Source organism: Entelurus aequoreus, linkage group LG23 (genome assembly GCF_033978785.1).
Source record: "Entelurus aequoreus isolate RoL-2023_Sb linkage group LG23, RoL_Eaeq_v1.1, whole genome shotgun sequence".
In the NCBI taxonomy this organism is placed as follows: Eukaryota; Metazoa; Chordata; class Actinopteri; order Syngnathiformes; family Syngnathidae; genus Entelurus; species Entelurus aequoreus.
Genome location: NC_084753.1, coordinates 9,198,629 through 9,221,436, shown reverse-complemented (window position 1 = coordinate 9,221,436; position 22,808 = coordinate 9,198,629). Strand labels below are relative to the sequence as shown.

Sequence of the window (22,808 nt, the reverse complement as noted above, 5' to 3'; positions counted from 1 at the left end):
AGTTCTGAGCGTTGCTGGGTCGGGTTTGCTTTTGGAATTGGATTGCATTGTTATGGTATTGCTGTGTATTGTTTTGTTGGATTGATTAATTTAAAACAATAAATAAATAAAAATAAAACATTTTTAAATAAATAAGTACATTTAAAAAATGTATTAAAAAAAAAAAAGAGAATCGATTCTGAATCGCACAACGTGAGAATCGCGATTCGAATTCGAATCGATTTTTCCCCACACCCCTAGTAAGTACTCTTACAGTATTGTCCTGCCAAGACGCGTTCAATACAGTTGTTAAAACCAAAACTGTGTCATTTGTATATTAATTTTAAAAAATGCAAATTAGCTTAAACATAAAATGCGTTGTATTAGTACCTAATTGGGATATTTTTACAACCTTGAAACACAAAATAAATTAGTTGTTGTTAAAAAAAAACAGCGCCCTCGGTAAGTATTCCTAAAATGTGTTCCGATTTACCAACGGGACTTAAACACAGCAGTCGAGCCTTTCGTTCTTTTTCGGGGCCCTTCGTTTGTCACGTGACTCTGCTACGACTTCTCCGGCGGCAGGAGGTAGCGGTTGTTAAGCTAGACGGCAGCTATCCTTTATACCTTTAATTTTGGTATTCAAGGCTTGAAACGATCCAGCCATGGAAATCGGGGCAGAGATCAGCAAAAAAATAAGAGTGAGTAAGAGTGAAATAGGTGATACGTTGACACGACTGTTTAGCATTTAGCCGGATAACTGCCCGTTAGCATGCTAGCTCGCTAGCAAAATGGCAACACGGTTTAGTTACAAGGTTGTTTTTTTGACACCTGGTCCTCGATAACTCCGGATAATGGCGACACGTTGTGTTGAGAAGGAATAAATGGAACACTTTTTTGTGTTGCAGGCTGCTATCAAGGGCAAGCTTCAAGAACTGGGTGCATATATTGGTAAGTGTCTAAGGGACAAGCGGTAGGAAATGGATGGATGGGTTGTGACTCGGCCAAAACTCACAGTTCTCCCACCCTTCCAGACGAGGAGCTTCCCGACTACATCATGGTGATGGTCGCCAATAAGAAAACATCCGAGCAGATGGCGGACGACCTCTCGCTTTTTCTTGGAAACAACACCATCAAGTTCACAGCTTGGTGAGAAAACACACATGAAAAGACGTTTTCAAACAATACGTGAAGATGGGACAACACTAAATAAAGTGAGGTCCACACGTATTTGCACACCCCGCAGTTTTGCAAGTTGTCCCACTTAGAAATGAAAGAGAGGTGTGGAATGTTCATCATAGATTTCCACTCTTAGAGACATCATCTAAAAAGAAAAACACGGAAATCACATTTTATGATTTTTGAATGATTTATTTGTATGTTGCTGGGGTTCATAAGTATTTGCACACTGATGAGAACATCAATCAATCAAAGTTGACTTATATAGCCCTAAATCACCAGTGTCTCAAAGGGCTGCACAAGCCACAACGACATTCTCGGCTCAGATCCCACATCAGGGCAAGGAAAAACTCAACCCAATGGGATGACAATGAGAAACCTTGGAGGGGACCCCCCCCCCCCCCCCCCCCCCCTGGGCGACTGGTGCAATGGACGTGGAGTGGATCTAGTTAATATTGTGAGAGTCCAGTCCATAGTGGATCTAGTTAATATTGTGAGAGTCCAGTCCATAGTGGATCTAGTTAATATTGTGAGAGTCCAGTCCATAGTGGATCTAGTTAATAGTGTGAGAGTCCAGTCCATAGTGGATCTAACATAATAGTGAGAGTCCAGTCCATAGTGGATCTAACATAATAGCGTGAGAGTCCATTCCATAGTGGATCTAACATAATAGTGAGAGTCCAGTCCATAGTGGATCTAACATAATAGTGTGAGAGTTCCGTCCATAGTGGATCTAACATAATAGTGTGAGAGTCCAGTCCATAGTGGATTTAACATAATAGTGTGAGAGTCCATAGTGAATCTAGTTAATAGTGTGAGAGTCCAGTCCATAGTGGATTTAGTTAATAGTGTGAGAGTCCAGTCCATAGTGGATCTAACATAATATTGTGAGAGTCCAGTCCATAGTGGATCTAACATAATAGTGTGAGAGTCCAGTCCATAGTGGATCTAACATAATAGTGTGAGAGTCCATAGTGAATCTAGTTAATAGTGTGAGAGTCCAGTCCATAGTGGATCTAGTTAATAGTGTGAGAGTCCAGTCCATAGTGGATCTAACATAATATTGTGAGAGTCCAGTCCATAGTGGATCTAACATAATAGTGTGAGAGTCCAGTCCATAGTGGATCTAACATAATAGTGTGAGAGTCCAGTCCATAGTGGATCTAACAAAATATTGTGAGAGTCCAGTCCATAGTGGATCTAACATAATAGTGTGAGAGTCCAGTCCATAGTGGATCTAACATAATAGTGTGAGAGTCCAGTCCATAGTGGATCTAACAAAATAGTGTGAGAGTCCAGTCCATAGTGGATCTAGTTAATATTGTGAGAATCCAGTCCATAGTGGATCTAGTTAATAGTGTGAGAGTCCAGTCCATAGTGGATCTAACATAATAGTGAGAGTCCAGTCCATAGTGGATCTAACATAATAGCGTGAGAGTCCATTCCATAGTGGATCTAACATAATAGTGAGAGTCCAGTCCATAGTGAATCTAGTTAATAGTGTGAGAGTCCAGTCCATAGTGGATTTAACATAATAGTGTGAGAGTCCATAGTGAATCTAGTTAATAGTGTGAGAGTCCAGTCCATAGTGGATCTAGTTAATAGTGTGAGAGTCCAGTCCATAGTGGATCTAACATAATAGTGAGAGTCCAGTCCATAGTGGATCTAACATAATAGCGTGAGAGTCCATTCCATAGTGGATCTAACATAATAGTGAGAGTCCAGTCCATAGTGGATCTAACATAATAGTGTGAGTCCAGTCCATAGTGAATCTAGTTAATAGTGTGAGAGTCCAGTCCATAGTGGATTTAACATAATAGTGTGAGAGTCCATAGTGAATCTAGTTAATAGTGTGAGAGTCCAGTCCATAGTGGATTTAGTTAATAGTGTGAGAGTCCAGTCCATAGTGGATCTAACATAATATTGTGAGAGTCCAGTCCATAGTGGATCTAACATAATAGTGTGAGAGTCCAGTCCATAGTGGATTTAACATAATAGTGTGAGAGTCCATAGTGAATCTAGTTAATAGTGTGAGAGTCCAGTCCATAGTGGATCTAGTTAATAGTGTGAGAGTCCAGTCCATAGTGGATCTAACATAATATTGTGAGAGTCCAGTCCATAGTGGATCTAACATAATAGTGTGAGAGTCCAGTCCATAGTGGATCTAACATAATAGTGTGAGAGTCCAGTCCATAGTGGATCTAACAAAATAGTGTGAGAGTCCAGTCCATAGTGGATCTAACATAATAGTGTTAGAGTCCAGTCCATAGTGGATCTAACATAATAGTGTGAGAGTCCAGTCCATAGTGAATCTAGTTAATAGTGTGAGAGTCCAGTCCATAGTGGATCTAGTTAATAGTGTGAGAGTCCAGTCCATAGTGGATTTAACATAATAGTGTGAGAGTCCAGTCCATAGTGGATCTAGTTAATAGTGTGAGAGTCCAGTCCATAGTGGATTTAACATAATAGTGTGAGAGTCCAGTCCATAGTGAATCTAGTTACGGTAATAGTGTGAGAGTCCAGTCCATAGTGGATCTAGTTAATAGTGTGAGAGTCCAGTCCATAGTGGATCTAACATAATTGTGTGAGAGTCCAGTCCATAGTGGATCTAACATAATAGTGAGAGTCCAGTCCATAGTGGATCTAGTTAATAGTGTGAGAATCCAGTCCATAGTGGATCTGGTTAATAGTGTGAGAGTCCAGTCCATAGTGAATCTAGTTAATAGTGTGAGAGTCCAGTCCATAGTGGATCTAACATAATAGTGTGAGAGTCCAGTCCATAGTGGATCTAGTTAATAGTGTGAGAGTCCAGTCCATAATGAATCTAGTTAATAGTGTGAGAGTCCAGTCCATAGTGGATCTAACATAATAGTGTGAGAGTCCAGTCTATAGTGGATCTAGTTAATAGTGTGAGAGTCCAGTCCATAGTGGATCTAACATAATAGTGTGAGAGTCCAGTCCATAGTGGATCTAGTTAATAGTGTGAGAGTCCAGTCCATAGTGAATCTAGTTAATAGTGTGAGAGTCCAGTCCATAGTGGATCTAACATAATAGTGTGAGAGTTCCGTCCATAGTGGATCTAACATAATAGTGTGAGAGTCCAGTCCATAGTGGATCTAACATAATAGTGTGAGAGTCCAGTCCATAGTGGATCTAACATAATAGTGTGAGAGTCCAGTCCATAGTGGATCTAACATAATAGTGTGAGAGTCCAGTCCATAGTGAATCTAGTTAATAGTGTGAGAGTCCAGTCCATAGTGGATCTAACATAATAGTGTGAGAGTCCAGTCCATAGTGGATCTAGTTAATAGTGTGAGAGTCCAGTCCATAGTGGATCTAACATAATAGTGTGAGAGTCCAGTCCATAGTGGATCTAACATAATAGTGTAAGAGTCCAGTCCATAGTGGATCTAACATAATAGTGTGAGAGTCCAGTCCATAGTGGATCTAACATAATAGTGTGAGAGTCCAGTCCATAGTGGATCTAGTTAATAGTGTGAGAGTCCAGTCCATAGTGAATCTAGTTAATAGTGTGAGTCCAGTCCATAGTGGATTTAACATAATAGTGTGAGAGTTCCGTCCATAGTGGATCTAACATAATAGTGTGAGAGTCCAGTCCATAGTGGATCTAACATAATAGTGTGAGAGTCCAGTCCATAGTGGATCTAACATAATAGTGTGAGAGTCCAGTCCATAGTGAATCTAGTTAATAGTGTGAGAGTCCAGTCCATAGTGGATCTAACATAATAGTGTGAGAGTCCAGTCCATAGTGGATCTAACATAATAGTGTGAGAGTCCAGTCCATAGTGAATCTAGTTAATAGTGTGAGAGTCCAGTCCATAGTGGATCTAACATAATAGTGTGAGAGTCCAGTCCATAGTGGATCTAGTTAATAGTGTGAGAGTCCAGTCCATAGTGGATCTAACATAATAGTGTGAGAGTCCAGTCCATAGTGGATCTAACATAATAGTGTGAGAGTCCAGTCCATAGTGGATCTAACATAATAGTGTGAGGGTCCAGTCCATAGTGGATCTAACATAATAGTGTGAGAGTCCAGTCCATAGTGGATCTAGTTAATAGTGTGAGAGTCCAGTCCATAGTGAATCTAGTTAATAGTGTGAGAGTCCAGTCCATAGTGGATCTAACATAATAGTGTGAGAGTTCCGTCCATAGTGGATCTAACATAATAGTGTGAGAGTCCAGTCCATAGTGGATCTAACATAATAGTGTGAGAGTCCAGTCCATAGTGGATCTAACATAATAGTGTGAGAGTCCAGTCCATAGTGAATCTAGTTAATAGTGTGAGAGTCCAGTCCATAGTGGATCTAACATAATAGTGTGAGAGTCCAGTCCATAGTGGATCTAGTTAATAGTCTGAGAGTCCAGTCTATAGTGGGGCCAGCAGGAGATCATCAGCAGCCCAGAGTTGTTAATACCGTATTTTTCGGAGTATAATTCACTCCGGAGTATAAGTCGCACCGGCCAAAAATGCATAATAAAAAAGGAAATAAACATTTATAAGTTGCACTGGAGTATAAGTCGCATTTTTGTGGAAATGTATTTGCTAAAAGCCAACAGCAAGAATAGACATTTGAAAGGCAATTTAAAATGTCTAAAGAATAGTGAACAACAGGCTGAATAAGTGTACGTTATATGAGGCATAAATAACCAACTGGTATGTTAACGTAACATATTATGGTAAGAGTCATTCAAATAACTATAACATATAGAACATGCTATACAATCTGTCACTCCTAATCGCTAAATCCCATCAAATCTTATACGTCTAGTCTCTTACGTGAATGACATCAATAATATTATTTCATATTTTACGCTAATGTGTTCATCATTTCACACATAAGTCGCTCCTGAGTATAAATCGCATATAAGTCGCACCCCCGGCCAAACTTAGAAAAAAACTGTGACTTATAGTCCGAAAAATACAGTATTTAGTGCAGAAGCCTTTGTTTGCAATTAAAGAGGTCAAAGGTTTCCTAGAGTTCTTCAGCAGGTTTGCACACACGGCAACAGGGATTTTGGCCCACTCCTCCACACAAATCTTCTCTAGATCTGTCAGGTTTCGGGGCTGTCGCCGAGCAACAGCAAGTTTCAGCTCCGTCCAAAGATGTTCTATTGGATTTAGGTCTGGAGACTGGCTAGGCCACTCCAGGACCTTCATATGGAGCCACTCCTTGGTTATCCTGGCTGTCATTGTCATGTTGGAAGACCCGGCCACCACCCATCTTCAATGCTCTGACTGAGGGAAGGAGGTTTTTGGCCAAAATCTCACAATACGTTCACCTGCTCCCATGAGCACATCACCCCGGTCCTTCAGAAACTCCACTGGCTTCCCCTTCCTCACCGGATCCACTTTAAAATCCTCCTCCTCAACCAGGCCCCCTGCTACCTCACCATACCCCTTCCTGCAGCCTCCGCTCCTCCGACGCCAACCTCCTCTCTCCACCACTCAGAACCAAGCTCCGGACTTGGGGTGATAGATCCTTCTCCATCACTGCTCCCACCCTCTGGAACTCTCTCCCCAAACCCATCCGTGATTGCTCAGACCTTCCTACCTTCAAAAGCCTTCTCAAAACACATCTCTTCAGATCTGCTTTGAACCTGTGATTAGGGTTCTGTGTCTTGTAATGTCCAGTGTGTTATTATGTATTTTACTATGTACTGCTCTTATATTTCCTGTATTATTACTGTTTTATATTTTAATTTGTATCCTGTAAAGCGTCTGAGTACCTTGAAAAGTGCTATACCAAATAAAATGTGTTATTATTATTATTATCCTCTCCTTAATACAGTGCAGTCGTCCTGTCCCCTTTGCTGAAAAGCAACCCCAAAGCATGATGCTTCCACCCCCATGCTTCACTGTAGGGATGGTGATACTCATCCTTCTTTTTCCTCCAAACCTGACAAGTGGAGTTTATAGCAAAAAGTTGTATTTTGGTGTCATCTGACCACATAACTTTCTCCCATGACTCCTCTGGATCATCCAGATGGCCATTGGCAAACTTCAGACTGGGCTGACTTAAGCAGGGAAACCTGCATGATTGTAAAGCACTATACTGATAGTAGCCTTGGAAACAGTGGTCTCTTCAGGTCATTCACCAGCTCCTGCCGTGTATTTCCTCACTTTTCTTCTCATGAGTGACGCCCCACAAGGAGAGATCTTACATGGAGCCCCAGTCCAAGGTAGATTAGCAGTCATGTTTAGCCTCTTCCATTTGCTAACAGTTGATCTATTCTCACCAAGCTGCTTCCCAATTGTCCCATAGCCTTTTCCAGCTTTGTGGAGCTCTACAATTTTATCTCTGGTCTCTTTTGACAGCTGTTTGTTCTTGCCCATGTTAGTAGTTGGACCTTGACTGACTGTGGGCTGCACAGATTAGTTGTGGGGTAAAGGTGGACTTTTTTAAGGTAGACTGACAGCTCTTTGAGAGTCATAATTCTTGCTGATTCTCATGTGTGCAAATACTTATGAACCCCAGTAACGTACAAATAAATCATTTATTCCGGATTTTTCTTTTTAGATGTCTCTAACAGTGGAAATACATCTATGATGAACATTTCAGACCTCTCCCTCATTTCTAAGTGGGAGAACTTGCAAAATTGCAGGGTGTGCAAATACCTGAGGACCTCACTTTATATCCTGTGGTGTACCTCAGGGATCCATACTAGGACCAACATTGTTCAATGTCTATATAAATGAAGTGTGTAAAGTTACAATAGATTTAACGTTAGTATTATTTGCGGATGATACAACAGCGTTTTGTTCAGGAGAGAACACACAGAAGATAATACAAATAATAACAGAAGAAATGAACAAGTTAAAAAGATGGTTTGACAAAAACAGACTATCGTTGAATCTCAGGTAACAGTAGAAGAGAAAGTCAAACACAAATGACATTTGAAAAGAGTAAATTAAACCAAATTTCTAGGTATAATGATTGATGATAAATTGAACTGGAAATCTCTGGAAATATACAACATAAAGTAACAAGAAACACGTCAATAATGAATAAAGCAAAACATGTTCTAGACCAAAAATCACTTCATATTCTCTACTGCTCACTAGTGTTACGTATCTGATTTATTGTGTAGAAATATGGGAAAGAACTACAAAAGTACACTTCATTCATTAACTGTGTTACAAAAAAGATCAGTTATAATAATACATAATGTTGGATATAGAGAACATACACACACTTTATTTATTGAATCTAAAATACTGAAATTCCACCACATAGTGAATTTGCAAACAGCTAAAATGATACACAAAGCAAACTATAATCTGCTAGCCAAGAATATACAACAATTCTTCTCAAAAAAAGAGGAGATATATAATCTTAGAGGAAAATGTAATTTAAAACATTTGTATGCACATACAACACTTAAGACTCTCAGTATATCAGTATGTGGAATGAAATGATGGAATGGATTAAGCAAAGCAATCAAACAATGTACTAATATGATCCACTTCAAGAAACTCTTCAAACTTAAAGTGTTTACAAAGTACAAAGAACCATGATAAACATCCTGAATTTATTTCATCCATCCATTCATTTTCTAGATAATCTTGCTCATCTCACCAATATAACTTACTTAACTCATTACTATTTATTTATTTTTATTGTTATTACTTATGGAGTATATTGTGTGATGTATCATGTTGTATGCATGCATGTGTGATGTAACATGTTCCAAATAAACTCAAACTCAAATGTTGTTCTCACCTGTACCATTTCATTTTAGGCTGCATGGCGTACTGGAGAAGCTAAGAACAGTTGCAGTGGGTAGGTCCCAATACCTTTGTCCACGCAGGGTATCGGCATTATTATGAGGGTGTGGATTCTTGTGTCACCTTTTAGAGCCTGCCTCTGTCGGACTTGAGCAGCAGTCAAGCACAGCGACTTTGAAGACAGAAGAGTTAAGGTCTCGCTCTGATAGAACGGAATCACGCAGCTCTGCCCATGAAAACAGGTGTCCAACGCTTTAAGAGCCACAGACATGAACAAAACAATAACAAACCTTTGTTCCATTTGGAGGTCGTCTACAGAGAAGTCTTTGTCCCGGCTGACCTCCGCCGTCAAACCCCTCATGGAGCTACTTCCGTCCGACGCTGTCATCGACATCAAACCAGAGCTAGATGATGACTTTATCGCAGAGGATGCTGTAGTGATGGCCACCAACACGAGAGGAACTCGGGGCGCGGCAAACCGGCCGACGGCAGAAATCTACAGGCCGGGTCAGAGCAGACTGGGTTCAGCGCTGCGGTCCGCTGAGGGGTCTTCACATGGCAGGCACCAGGAGAGCAGGAGCAGCAGAACTTCCAGAAGCATCTCCATCAAGGTATGGTCAGATAGCAACACTCTAATAGACACCATGCCTCAATTGCCAGTTGAACAAAGAAACACCCAACTCTTCCTAGTATTAATAGAATTACCTTATTTTCCGGCGCATAGGGCACACCAGATTATAAGGCACACTGCCGATGACTGGTCTATTTACTATCTTTTTTCATATATAAGGCGCACCGGATTATAGGGCGCATTAAAGGAGTCATTTTACTATGATTATTTTCTAAATGTAAAAGACTTCCTTGTGGTCTACTCATAACATGTAATGGTGGTTCTTTACTCAAAATGTTGCATAGATGATGTTTTACACATCATCTTCAACTCACTTTCTGACTGTCTCTTCAGGATGCGCCGTTTTGTGGGCGGTCTTATTTACGTGCCTCCACTTGGACAGCGTCTTCTCCCTGTCATCTTTGTTGTAGCGGTGTAGCGTGCCAGGACGGGAGTGGAAGAAGTGTCCAAAGATGGCGCTAACTGTTTTAATGACATTCACACTTTACTTTAATCAATAACGGAGCAGCATCTCCTCATCCGTGTCTCACTAGTGCAACAACAACACCCGAAATGTGTCCCGTGAAAAACCGTCCGACCGGAACGCTCTAATAAGTAAAGTTCCTTGGGTGAATAAAGTAAACTCACTATACCGGTATGTTTTAGTGCTTCCATAGTGAGATATAAGATATTTCAAAATAACACACTTTAGAGTTGTATTTATACAGTGCATTTGGAAAGTATTCACAGCTTTTCCACATTTTATGTTACAGCCTTGTTCCAAAAGGGAATGTATTCTTATTTTTCTCAACATTCTACACACAATACCACTAAATGACAATGTCAAAATGTTGTTTTTTAAATAGCAAATGTATTAAAAATAGAAAACTAAGCCATTACATGTAAAGCAGCCTTTTCTCAGTACTTAGTTGATGCACCTTTGGCATCAATTCCAGCCTCAAGTATTTTTGAATATGATGCCACAAACTTGGCACACCTACCTTTTGGCACTTTCAACCATTCCTCTTTGCAGCACCTCTCAAGCTCCATCAGGTTGGATGGGAAGTGTTGGTGTTCATCCAGGATGTCTCTGTACATTGCTGCATTCACCTTTCCCTCTATCCAGACTAGTCTCCCAGTTCCTCCCACTGAAAAGCATCCCCACAGCATGATGCTGCCACCAATGCAGGGATGTTATTGTCCTGGTAATGAGCGGTGCCTGGCTTCCTCCAAACATGACACCAAAGACTTCAATCTTTGTCTCATCAGACCAGAGAATTTAGTTTCTCATGGCGTGGCGAAGTTGGTAGAGTGGCTGTGCCAGCAATCGGAGTGTTGCTGGTTACTGGGGTTCAATTCCCACCTTCTACCTTCCTAGTCACGTCCGTTGTGTCGTTGGGCAAGACACTTCACCCTTTGCCTCTGATGGCTGCTGGTTAGCGCCTTGCATGGCAGCTCCCTCCATCAGTGTGTGAATGTGTGTAAATGGGTGAATGTGGAAATACTGTCAAAAGCGCTTTGAGTACCTTGAAGGTAGAAAAGCCCTATACAAGTATAACCCATTTATCATTATGGTCTGAGAGTCTTTCAGGTGCATGTTGGCAAACTTTTTACTAAGAAATGGCTTCCGTCTGGCCACTCTACCATACAGGCCATAAAGTATTTATTATTGTTATAAATGATTATGTTTTTATTCTACTGGACACCTGAGTTTTCCCACTGGGTGATAAATAAGGTATTTATTTATCTATCCATCCATCAATCCGGACTGGTGGTTTGCTGCAGAGATGGTTGTCTTTCTGGAAGGTTCTCCTCTCTCCACAGAGGAATGCTGTATCTCTGACAGAGTGACCATGGTCTTGGTCACCTCCCTGACTAGACTAAGATAATTACAGCAATGTACGGAGACTTGTGGCATCGTATTCAAAAAGACCTGAGACTGTAATTGTTGACAACGGTGCGTCAACAAAGTATTGAGCAAAGGGTCTGAATACTTACATACTTTTTGTACATTTTAAATACATTTGCACAATAGAAATAAAAACTTTTCACATTGTCATTGTGGGAAATTGTCTGTAGAATTTTGTGGACAAAATAAATGTATTCCATTTTGGAATAAGACTGAGGAGAAAGTTCTGTTCTCTGTGGCATTCTGGAGAAAAACCTGCTTAACAATTTAACATGGTGGTCTTCCATCATAGCGAATGCCCGGGACTCTCTGCGGTTGACTAACTTAGTGCCCACTCTGTTGTTTTACACGAAGGAAGTGGTGCTAAAATGTCCCCGTGTGCTCTCCAGGAGGAGTTGTCACGGAAACGCAAGGCGCCAGTTGCTAGTTCGGTGATACGCGTGAGCCGTGACACAGACGAGGACAGCGAGGACGTCGAGGAAGAAGAGGAAGAGGACGAAACGAGCTATGGAGGACGAGGCGTGTCAAGTCGAGTGTCGCTGCCTTCCAAACCAGAGCGCAAGTCAGTTTATGCGTCCAGTTTAGTAATAATCCTGGTTATGCCATCTTCTAAACCTGGCACGACTGCTTCAGATCCTCCCTCCCACCAGCCATGCAAGCCAACAGGAACCTGATCCTGAAGGCCATCTCCGAGGCGCAGGACTCCATCACCAAGACAACAACCTTCGCGACACGTGCGCCATCACCCTACAGCATTTCTGCACTCCGCTTTCCCTCGTCACCACCGCGTTTCTTCTCTCATCCACAGTACCACAGAAGCAGACGGTTCCCGTTGCCCCTCGCGCCCGCCTGGTGAGAGGCGACGAGATGACTGCAGCCATTCAGCTGATGCAGCAGCAACTGCATCGCGGGGCCTCCAGGGAGCCACCGAGCAGACATTCTGGTGTGTGCATCTTCTATTACAGGGATGGCAAACTGGTTTTCATTGAGGGCCACATGGCACTTATGGCTGCCATCAGAGGGCCCCGCTTGTAACAGTGAATAATGTAGGAATTTGCCTCTGGATTTCATGATTAATTATATATATTTATAAAGTAGACTGTAGTTTTGTCCCGATACCAACATTTTGGTACCTGTACCAAAATGTATTTCGATACTTTTCTAAATCAATGGGACCACAAAAAATTGCTTTATTGGATTTATTTTAACACAAAATCTTGGGGTACATGAAACATATGTTTATTATTGTCATTTAGTCCTTCAATAAAATAGTGAACATACTAGACAACTTGTCTTTTAGTAGTAAGTAAACAAACAAAGACTCCTAATTAGTCTATGCAGTAACATATTGTGTCATTTATACACCTATTATTTTGTACACATTATGAGGGACAAACTGTAAAAATGGATTATTACTCTACTTGTTCATTTACTGTTAATATCTGATTATTTTCTGTTTTAACATGTTCTATCTACACTTTTGTTAAAATGTAATAATCACTTATTCTTCTCTTCTTTGATACTTGACATTAGTTTTGGATGATACCACACATTTGGGTATGGATGTGATACCAAGTAGTTACAGGATCATACATTGGTCATATTCAAAGTCCTCATGTGTCCAGGGACGTATTTACTGACTTTATAAACATTATATACATTTTTTTTTTAAAAAGGAAAAAAGATTTTGTGACACTAATAAATATGGATGTAATCATAGTAGTATCGACTAGATACGCTCCTGTACTTGGTATCATCACGGTGGATGTCAGGTGTAGATCCACCCATGGCATTTGTTTACATTGTGACGCCGGTGAGCTATTGTATCCTCCTACGCTGTGTAGTGAAGCATGTTTAGCTATTCCTCGTCCTCCAGTGATAATGCTACTTGTAAGACACTTACTTTGTCGCCATGGAGACCAGGATTAGTGATTTAGAAGTAGCTAAAACACTGTGGATGGACGTTAGCCGCTAGCTAGCTAGCCATGTCTTAAAGCACCTCTTCCTGAGGGTGTTTCAGTGTTATAACTTCACCTTTATCTTTACTTTTTACACCAAAATGCGTCCATTCTCCCTTTTCTGTCTACACACTGTGTCTGCTTGTAAGTACTCTGTGTGTGTGCGCGGGGGGCGTGGGGTGGGGGGCCGGTACTTTTTAGAGGCGGTATAGTACAGAATATTATTAATTCGTATTGCGGTACTATACTAATACCAGTACACCGTACAACCCTAGTAGACAGTAAAAACTTTACATTTACAAAATTTTACTGTAAAATATAGTGGGGTTTTTTCACCATTTTACGGTAAATGTAAAAACAGTACCACTGTTTTTTTTGGGGGGGGGGTTTAGGGAAAAAGCTGGCAGCTTAGTTGCCAGAAATTTTGTGTTCAATTGACATTGGTTTTTACAACATGATATTAAAACAGTACAAGTTTTTTTTTTATTCTGGCAACTTAGCTCCCAGTTATTCTACCGTAAAAACAAATGTACCGTCTTTCCATTCATTGTCATTTGTATTAATTTGATGGGTAGACAAAAAATGTTTGGAAAGTATGATAATATACTGTAATATTTGTTGCAATATTGGATACCATTAAAGTTTAAAAGGTGTGCAATTTCAAGCAGTGCGACTTTGACACCTCTGTTCTAAATGCGTTCTACTAATATGTCCCATTAGCTCCAGCTAAATCTGTGGCTTCACACGCTCAGTCGGACACGTCGCAGCACAACGAGGAAGCAGAGAAGAGTGACGACTGTGAGTGCTCTTTCCCCAGTCACAAGAGTTGTGTTTCCAAGCACTCCCTCAGCATACTTTGTTCGTAGCGAGCGGCGAGCCAAAGCAGTTTGATACACGCTCTTTCATCGTGAGTCGACCGCAGCTGGACGAAAGCAGAAGTCCGCAGGACGGGAAGCTAAAAGACGAGACCGCCTCACCATTGCGCACCATCCAAGCCAGGTGTGCACAAATAAAACGAATGACGTTAAAATAAAACAGCTCATATCCCTTTAATACATCCTTTTTTCTGTTGTTTAGCAAGGAAAAGGAAAATGCGGAGAGTCCCAAGTTCATTGTGACGTTAGAGGGAGTTCCGAGCCCGCTGGGGAACTTCACAGAGTCCGACATGGATCTGGAAGATGTGAGACCACCCTCCAAGTTCGCCAGTCGGGAGTCCAAAGTCAGCGTCCTTGATCGATTGCATGGAGGCCCTTCGATTGGAGGTACTGAATGAAGACCAGCCATTTATTAGAGGACACATCTTTATTTGTAAAACTGGTTTATTGTATTTTATCACACACAATACACTCTTAGAATTGCCTTTTACTAGACATTATAATACATATTTTATGCAACACTACTTGTTATACTATGCTGCTACATGATAATATACTGGTATGATGAAAGTGTACGGACCATACCATGTGATTTTATAAAAGCATTTCATTATACATTAAGTTATATTTTTACCACCTTTAACTAATCACACTTAATAAAAGTAATGTTTACATTTAATTCCACTATATTAGTGTATTCAAGTATCATATTTATAAACGTTTATTGATAATCCAGTATAAAATGTATTTTAAAATGATTTACATTTGTACAAATGTACTGTAATGCATAATATAATTTCATATACCGTATTTTCTGAACCATAGGGCGCACTGCTGATGAGCGGGTCTATTCAGGTCTTTTTTCATACAAAAGATTATAGGGTGCATTAAAAGAGTCATATTATGATTATTTTCTAAATGTAAAAGACTTCCTTGTGGTCTACATAACATGTAATGGTGGTTATTTACTCAAAATGTTGCATAGATGATGTTTTACACATCATCTTCAAGTCACTTTCTGACAGTCTTTTCAGGATGCGCCTTATTTACGTGCCTCCACTTGGACAGCGTCTTCTCCCCGTCATCTTTGTTGTAGCGGTGTAGCGTGCAAGGACGGGAGTGGAAGAAGTGTCAAAAGATGGAGCTAACTGTTTTAATGACATTCACACTTTACTTCAATCAATAACGGAGCAGCATCTCTTCATCCGTGGCTCACTAGTGCAACAACAACACCCGAAATCTGTCCCGTGAAAAACCGTCCGACCGGAACTCTCTAATAACTAAAGTTCCTTGGGTGAATAATGTAAACTCACTACACCGGTGGTTTTTAGCGCTTCCATAGTGAGATATAAGTTAGAACTTTACGATACTTTATATTAGAAATGGCAACATGAATGTCCCATAACAAGAAGATAGAGAAAAAGAAAAAGCTTATCCACTACGGCGTCGGCATGGACTACAGTGGCGAACTTGCACATTTTCAGGACTTATGCAGATCCCAAATACCAATCATCAGGTACCAGAAGGTACATTTAAAGTTTTGGTGTGGTTTACTGGCGTCATATTGCAGTCTACACGTATCTCCTATGTGTGACTGCCATCTATACTGGTCACACTTATCATTACACCATGTACCAAATAAAATTGCTTCGAGGTCGGTAAGCACAACCAGAATTATTCCGTTCATTAGGCGCACAAGGTTATAAGGCGCACTGTCAAATTTTGAGAAAATGAAAGGATTTTAAGTGCGCCTTATAGTCCGAAAAATCCAATATATATATTTTTTAAATTATATTGTAAGTTATGTTATCTTAGTCTAAAGTAGAATAGAATAAATCTTTGTCCACCGACAGACAGCACTAAAATATTATATAAAAAATACAACGGACAATAAGAACAGAGGTTAGGTCAAAATAGGAACTAAAGTAAAGATCTGAAAGACTATCACTAAAACAAAAGTAGAATAACAATGTATTGTGATGTATCATGTAATTATATTTGTACAGATGTATTTTATAATATAAAGTACTTTTTTACGTTTTCCCCTACATAATTTCACTTAATGAAGATAAGTTGCAACAATGACGAGTCCTACTGCTGTCTTCTTTGGCCTTTTCACAGACTGTCTGGTCGATGCTGAGATGTTTGAGGATGACGCCGTTCCTTCCAAGAAACAAAAAGGGATTGAGCGCTGCAGGTTCTGGCCCGTCTGCAAGAGCGGAGACGAGTGTCCCTATCATCACCCGACAAGAATATGCAAGTGAGTTGTCCAGGGCCTTAACTTCAGAGTATTTTCAGATACAAGCGTTCTCTCCACATTTTGTTATGCGTGAAGTTGCGAGCATAATTTGAGTTAAGAGCCTCAGAGCCGCAAGATGACGTAGCAAATGCCACAGTGCACGCCGTACGGTCCGCTCCAAAACAGCTTATAGCTAAAGATCGTTTCTGTCACTCGTTATCTCAGTCTTATTGATCAGCCTTTTCGCTAACTTGGCTCATTGTACATGTTGGATCTAACTAATGAGCGGGAAGAGACCAGACAGAATGGACTAGAGCTGGACGAGCTAATTGTTTTATATTATGACGATTACATTGCTTCCTGAAACTAATGTAGTTGTTTGTACTACTCTTGTATAGGGAAAATCTATATCGTAATTAGGGCTGGGCGATATGACTAAAAAATGTATCACGATATAAGTGTTTCATATCAGTCGATATCGATAATTATTGATTAAAAAAAAAGAAAAACCTATTCTAAATAAAGACCAGGAGAAAAAAGGCTGAATTTAGATACTTTTATTTTAAATATAACCTTTAACCTTTAGAACGAGGTCAGCATTATGAAAAACAGTCAAATAAATGAAAATACTGGTCGATGTGCAAATATTGACATTAAATAAATGCTTAATCCAACAAAATGTGCAAAGCATTGTAATTAAGAAATTAGTAGTGTACAACTCAGGCTTTAAAGCCATATTGGTAACATATTGGTATTGCTTTTGAAGAATCCTCCATCAAGTCTTTTATTGGGCGCCAAACAATCATCCATGCCACACCCACTTCAAGTCCACTATTTTATTTTATTTATATATGCAAATAAACAACAGTCACATTAAGCAAGCAGAAACAAACATGTCTTACAGAATATTGTAAACATCGGAATAAACTTGCGTCTGAACATCTGTGACAAAACAAACCTGATACCCTCTTCAGTCATTTATGGAAAAATCATACCAACTTCAGTATCTCCTTTTCCACGGATTCCCTGCACATTGTGTAAAGTTTAGGAATAGCTGTCTTGGAAAAGGGCTTTCGGCCAGGTAGAACATAACGGGGGTTGAGCACGTGTATGAGATTCTTGTACCCAGACTTCTCAGCTATGCTGAGCGCTAGCATGTCCTTCGCTAATTGATACACCACTGCATCCTTTATTTCTTTATAACGTTTTGAATTTTTGTCGTATGGCACTGCTGCCGAGTAGAACTGTCTGCGGCAACAACAGACCACCATCGTCTCGATGGTGGTCTGTTGTTGCCGCTTCGGTGCTGTTCCACTTGCACCGGCTGATGTAGATGGTTGTGGCTGTTTGATACTGCTGTACTCCAGCGGGTGAGAGCGGCTCAGGTGGTAAAATAAGTTTGTCGTGTTCCCAGACTTGGTCGGGACGACGACCTTGCAAAGTTTGTAGACAGTATTACTCTGATTTGTATCGGATTTAAAAAAAATCCAAAATACCGCCAAACTGGTGACGTGACGTTTCCTTTATTATTTACAATTTCCTCTCGTGCTGCCGCGCTCATATTCCCGTTTCGTTTCACTCTTCGTCGTCAGCTAGCCGTTGTTGCTTTTTTTCCCTTTTTTTCCTGTTAGCATTTCCCAGAATGCCTTGCGGTTCAGGCTCGGCCGAGATAGGTCGAGAGGCCAAAGCCCTTCCTCTGCCTACACCCCCCAGAATGCCGTGCGGTTCCGGCTCCGCCTTTCTTCCTATTTTTTTCTAACAGAACTCAGTGAAATTATCGAACGTTCTATCGACCCCATTTTCTATTGATATTGATCACATGTCTATCGCGATATATATTGTTATTGTTTTATCGCCCAGCCCAATTCGTATTACAGACCTGGGCAAATGAAAACCCGGGGGCCACATGCGGCCCGTTAAGCTTTTCAATCTGGCCCCCCGGACATCCCCAAATATTTTGTTCAGATCTTTAGAAGGAAAGTGTAGCTGCCATTATGATGTGCAGTGATGTTTTCTAATGACTGTAAGTCTTCAACTATACTAAGTCTTTCAAAGCTTGCAATCTGTGCTTTTGTATTATATAATAGTTACTATAGTAATTAGTTATATTGCTAATCTAATTAGTTACTATGGTCATGTAATTAGTTACTATGGTAATTTAAGTCACAGCAGCTTAGACGAGGCACCAAGCAGTGTGGGTGGGGAGTGTTTCCACAGAGTGTTTCTCAATCAATCAATCAAAAAAGCCTGAAATGTGGGTGTCAGGGACAGACGTGGAAGGAGATTTTCACCACAAAGTTCTAAACTTAGTGATGTATCAGATTGTAGGTGGGGATTTATTTCACTGTGTTTGTTGCATTTTTGTTGATTGTAAAATATGTGGATGGAGAGGGGGAGTGACGTTCATATGTTGTCAATATTCAGTGTTTTATCCTTCATAGTTAATATTGTAACATTCTTAATTTTCATGTACATTCTGGGTGTCTCATTCAGTAAAAAAATTTAAAATTCCATTCCGTTTTTTAAGGTGGTCTGTCATAACGTTTTTAGCATTCAATCAAACATTATTGTGAGGTTTTGTATTAGTGTTTCTAAGAATAGGACCTTAGCACACATACTGTATGTATTATATATATATATATATATATATATATATATATATATATATATATATATATATATATATATATACATATATATATATATATATATATATATATATATATATATATATATATATATATATATATATATATATATATATATATATATATATATATATATATATATATATATATATATATATATATATATATATATATATATATATATATATATATATATATATATATATATATATATATATAGATAAATAGATATACCAGCCCCCAGATACATTTTTTTCTCTAAATGTGGCCCCCCTGAGTCAAAATAATTGCCCAGGCCTGTATTATCACCATATTAAAAACTCTATAATCGTCCGCCAAATTGATGTCATATATCGTCTATATCACCCAACATAACTATTCTGTTGTTTTTTCAACAATATTTCTTATCTAAAAGTTAGTCTTTTCTTTTCAAAGGTATGTTACAAGTTAAAATGGTGCAGTTTTGGCAGGGCCAAGCACCAATTAAATTGATTTACACTAATTTTTAGTTAGGCAGGGCTGATTTGAGATATGAGTGTTTTGAGCTACAAGCTCCGTTGTGGAATGCTTTGAGCTCGTAAGTTGAAGTAGCAGTGTATTATTATTTTCAAGAACATGCATTTGTTTCTCCCTTTTAAATGTTTTGTGTCTTGCAGGACTTTTCCCACCTGCAAATTCGGGGACAAATGCCTCTTCATCCATCCCAACTGTAAATACGACGCCAGGTGCAGCAAGCCAGACTGTCCTTTCACCCACGTTAGCCGCAGGGGCATTGCAGCCCCTCCACCTGCCCGGCCAGGTGCACACCACACCACACCATAACTTTCCACGTGTTTCCGTGTCTAACTGGTCTAACCCTGTGTTGACAGTCGCACCCCAAACGGCCAGCGTGTGCCGCTTCTTCCCACAGTGCAAGAAGATGGATTGTACCTTTTATCATCCTCAGGTAACACTGTTTGAACGTCTCTAACCCAATCACATCCAATACAAGATACAGTCCAGCCTGTTAGCGGCTACCTCTCTGTGGGAAAAGTGAGAGGTGGGGTGATCCGGATCACCATCTTTTAATTTTCCTGAGGGAACTCTCCTGAAGGAATCGATAAAGTTATATATCTCCATCCATCCATCCATCCATCCATCCATCCATCTGGATTCAGGAATTCTTTACAATTGGGAGATAGGGCCATGTTCAATATTAATAAGCTATCATGCCCGTTTACAAAAAGCAAAGAAAAAAATGCATCGTTGCTATTTCTATGATCAAAACATAGACACGCTAGATAAAACACAAGATTGATTCAAAATGGCTGCCAACTTGAATATAGTCGCCACTTTTGCTGTTTCCCTTGAGTAGTCACTATAGACAGGTTGGACTACATTGGATTTAAAGTCATTATTAGGTGCTTGTCTTTTGCAACAACACATACGTCATCAGGTATGGTAGATTGTGGTCTTCTATCACCAAGTATTTCCTGTTATTTGTGTAAATGCAGCATTAATTTCATATTTCATGCATTGAATCTCATTAGAGCAAGGGTCGACAACCCAAAACGTTGAAAGAGCCATATTGGACCCAAAATACAAAAAAGTCTGGAGCTGCAACAAATGAAAAGCTGTATATAAGTGTTATAATGAAGGCAATCTGCACCCCGGGCTGATGTAACAGTTGGTTGGGGGGCGCATAATAAATGGAAATAACATAACATGACATAACACATGACATAAGTGTCTATATTAGCTAGAATAGCCTACTATCAAAATGACTGTGTCGCAGGCTGAAGCAAATCTTCATTGACAGAAATGTTGAAATGTAATATTTATTCTACACATTTTTACAACATTAGAAAACATTAGTAAATCAGAGGCTACTGAGAAGGTGAGATAACTCCTGGAAATGACTGTCTTAGAATGGCCAAAAGTATAGATGTGTGTATCCAAGTTAAATAAATATGATAAATGGGTTATACTTGTATTGCGCTTTTCTACCTTCAAGGTACTCAAAGCGCTTTGTTAAAGGAAATGTCTTCTTTTGATGGATTTATTACAATCTTTGGCAAGCGTAATGTTTGCTGTGGTCTGGAACAACATGGCCCACAAACATACAGCCAATATTACATACTGATAGTGTCGTCAGACAAAGTAATGGATATTAAATTATCTCAAATATAGCTACAGATGAGGCATAATGATGCAATATGTACATACAGCGAGCCTAAATAGCATGTTAGCATTGATTAGCTTGCAGTCATGCACTGACCAAATATGCCTGATTAGCACTCCAACAAGTCAATAACATCAACAAAGCTCACCTTTGTGCATTCACGCACAGCATAAAACGTTTGGTGGACAAAATGAGACAAAGGAGTGGAAGATTTTACATGTAAACAAACTTGCGTCACAGTCCACACTATGGTGCGTTCAAGAACTGCCGAAATGAGTAGGACAAAAGGATGTTCACCAAATAGTCATCAGTGAAGCATACACACAAACATATTCAACAGTGGTAGTTCTAACAACTGGGAAGGTTTGTGTCAGAAACCATATTAAAACTAAATATATATTTTTTTCCATTTTCAATCCTTTTTTAAAAATACTCGAGGGCGCCACTAAAGAGCCTCATGCGGCTCGAGAGCCGCGTGTTGCTGACATTAGACTGTCTATGTAGCCAATAAAGTGGCAAACATGACACTATTTATCAGTGGTCTAGTGGTTAGAGTGTCCGCCCTGAGATGGGTAGGTTGTGAGTTCAAACCCCGGCCGGGTCATACCAAAGACTATAAAAATGGGAGCCATTACCTCCCTGCTTGGCACTCAGCATCAAGGGTTGGAATTGGGGGTTAAATCACCAAAAATGATTCCCGGGCGCGGCCACGCTGCTGCCCACTGCTCCCCTCACCTCCCAGGGGGTGATCAAGGGGATGGGTCAAATGCAGAGGACACATTTCACCACACCTAGTGTGTGTGTGACAATCATTGCTACTTTAACTTTAACTTTAATTAGCTTGATGCTAAGCACAGTAAACAGAAGGAAGTGCAGCCACAGACTTTGCTAATACTTCATTTATGCAAATTAATAGTATTTCATATGGTACTTAAGAGCAATTCAGAGATGTGTTGTCATGGAACCAAAGCAGGTGCACTTTTTGTAGTTTTCTGGCCCTCCTCAGTGGCCAGTCTGCTTTGCTCTGCCAAAAATCTGCTCTGCAGACACTGGCTCTTCTTTGGCCGGCAGCTTTGTGTCTGATCAGCAAATAAACAAGCCCTGCTGTGTGTTTACCTCCTGGCAGCCTTGTCGCTTCGCGGCCCAGTGTAAGCGAGACGGCTGCACCTTCTTCCACCCCAGTCCGTCCGTGCCTCCCAGACATGCCTTGAAGTGGACCAAGGCACAGAGCAGGTGAGCAGAAGGGTGACGCAGGATTTGTGCATCTTCACGAATAAAGAAATATTTACAATAGAAGTATGTTTTTCTCCCAGCTAATGACACCTGCAGAGGTCCACGTCGCCGCATCATTGGATTCATGACCTTTTAGTTGTTCTACGTTCAGTTATGTTGTATTGTGTATTGAGTTTTAGAAATGTTTTTGTAAGACGCTTGGCTTTTTTGCTGAAGCTGTCACACTATTAAAATACAGCGACAATGTCTCGTCTCCTATCGTTTATTTTT

General features: G+C 40.1%; 1 protein-coding gene across 1 annotated transcript; it reads left to right on the top strand.

The window, feature by feature from the left end:
- Positions 1-503: 503 nt before the first annotated feature.
- Positions 504-22,784, top strand: zc3h14 (zinc finger CCCH-type containing 14). The gene is made up of 17 exons (XM_062033920.1): positions 504-680; positions 888-930; positions 1,014-1,128; positions 8,920-8,960; positions 9,036-9,147; positions 9,213-9,516; positions 11,814-11,986; positions 12,058-12,158; positions 12,233-12,367; positions 14,103-14,180; positions 14,249-14,381; positions 14,460-14,644; positions 16,379-16,517; positions 19,801-19,943; positions 20,014-20,090; positions 22,432-22,538; positions 22,619-22,784. Exons 1-17 carry the CDS (start codon positions 645-647, stop codon positions 22,620-22,622), a joined length of 1,926 nt encoding a protein of 641 aa, XP_061889904.1. The 5' UTR covers positions 504-644; the 3' UTR covers positions 22,623-22,784.
- Positions 22,785-22,808: the final 24 nt, after the last annotated feature.

Bases quoted from the DNA above. Each gene is read 5' to 3' on its own strand.
- zc3h14 (XM_062033920.1), top strand. From the start codon at position 645: ATGGAAATCGGGGCAGAGATCAGCAAAAAAATAAGA. The intron at 12,368-14,102 runs GTGTGTGCATCT...ATGTCCCATTAG, and splicing joins GCCACCGAGCAGACATTCTG to CTCCAGCTAAATCTGTGGCT. The intron at 14,645-16,378 runs GTACTGAATGAA...GCCTTTTCACAG, and splicing joins TGGAGGCCCTTCGATTGGAG to ACTGTCTGGTCGATGCTGAG.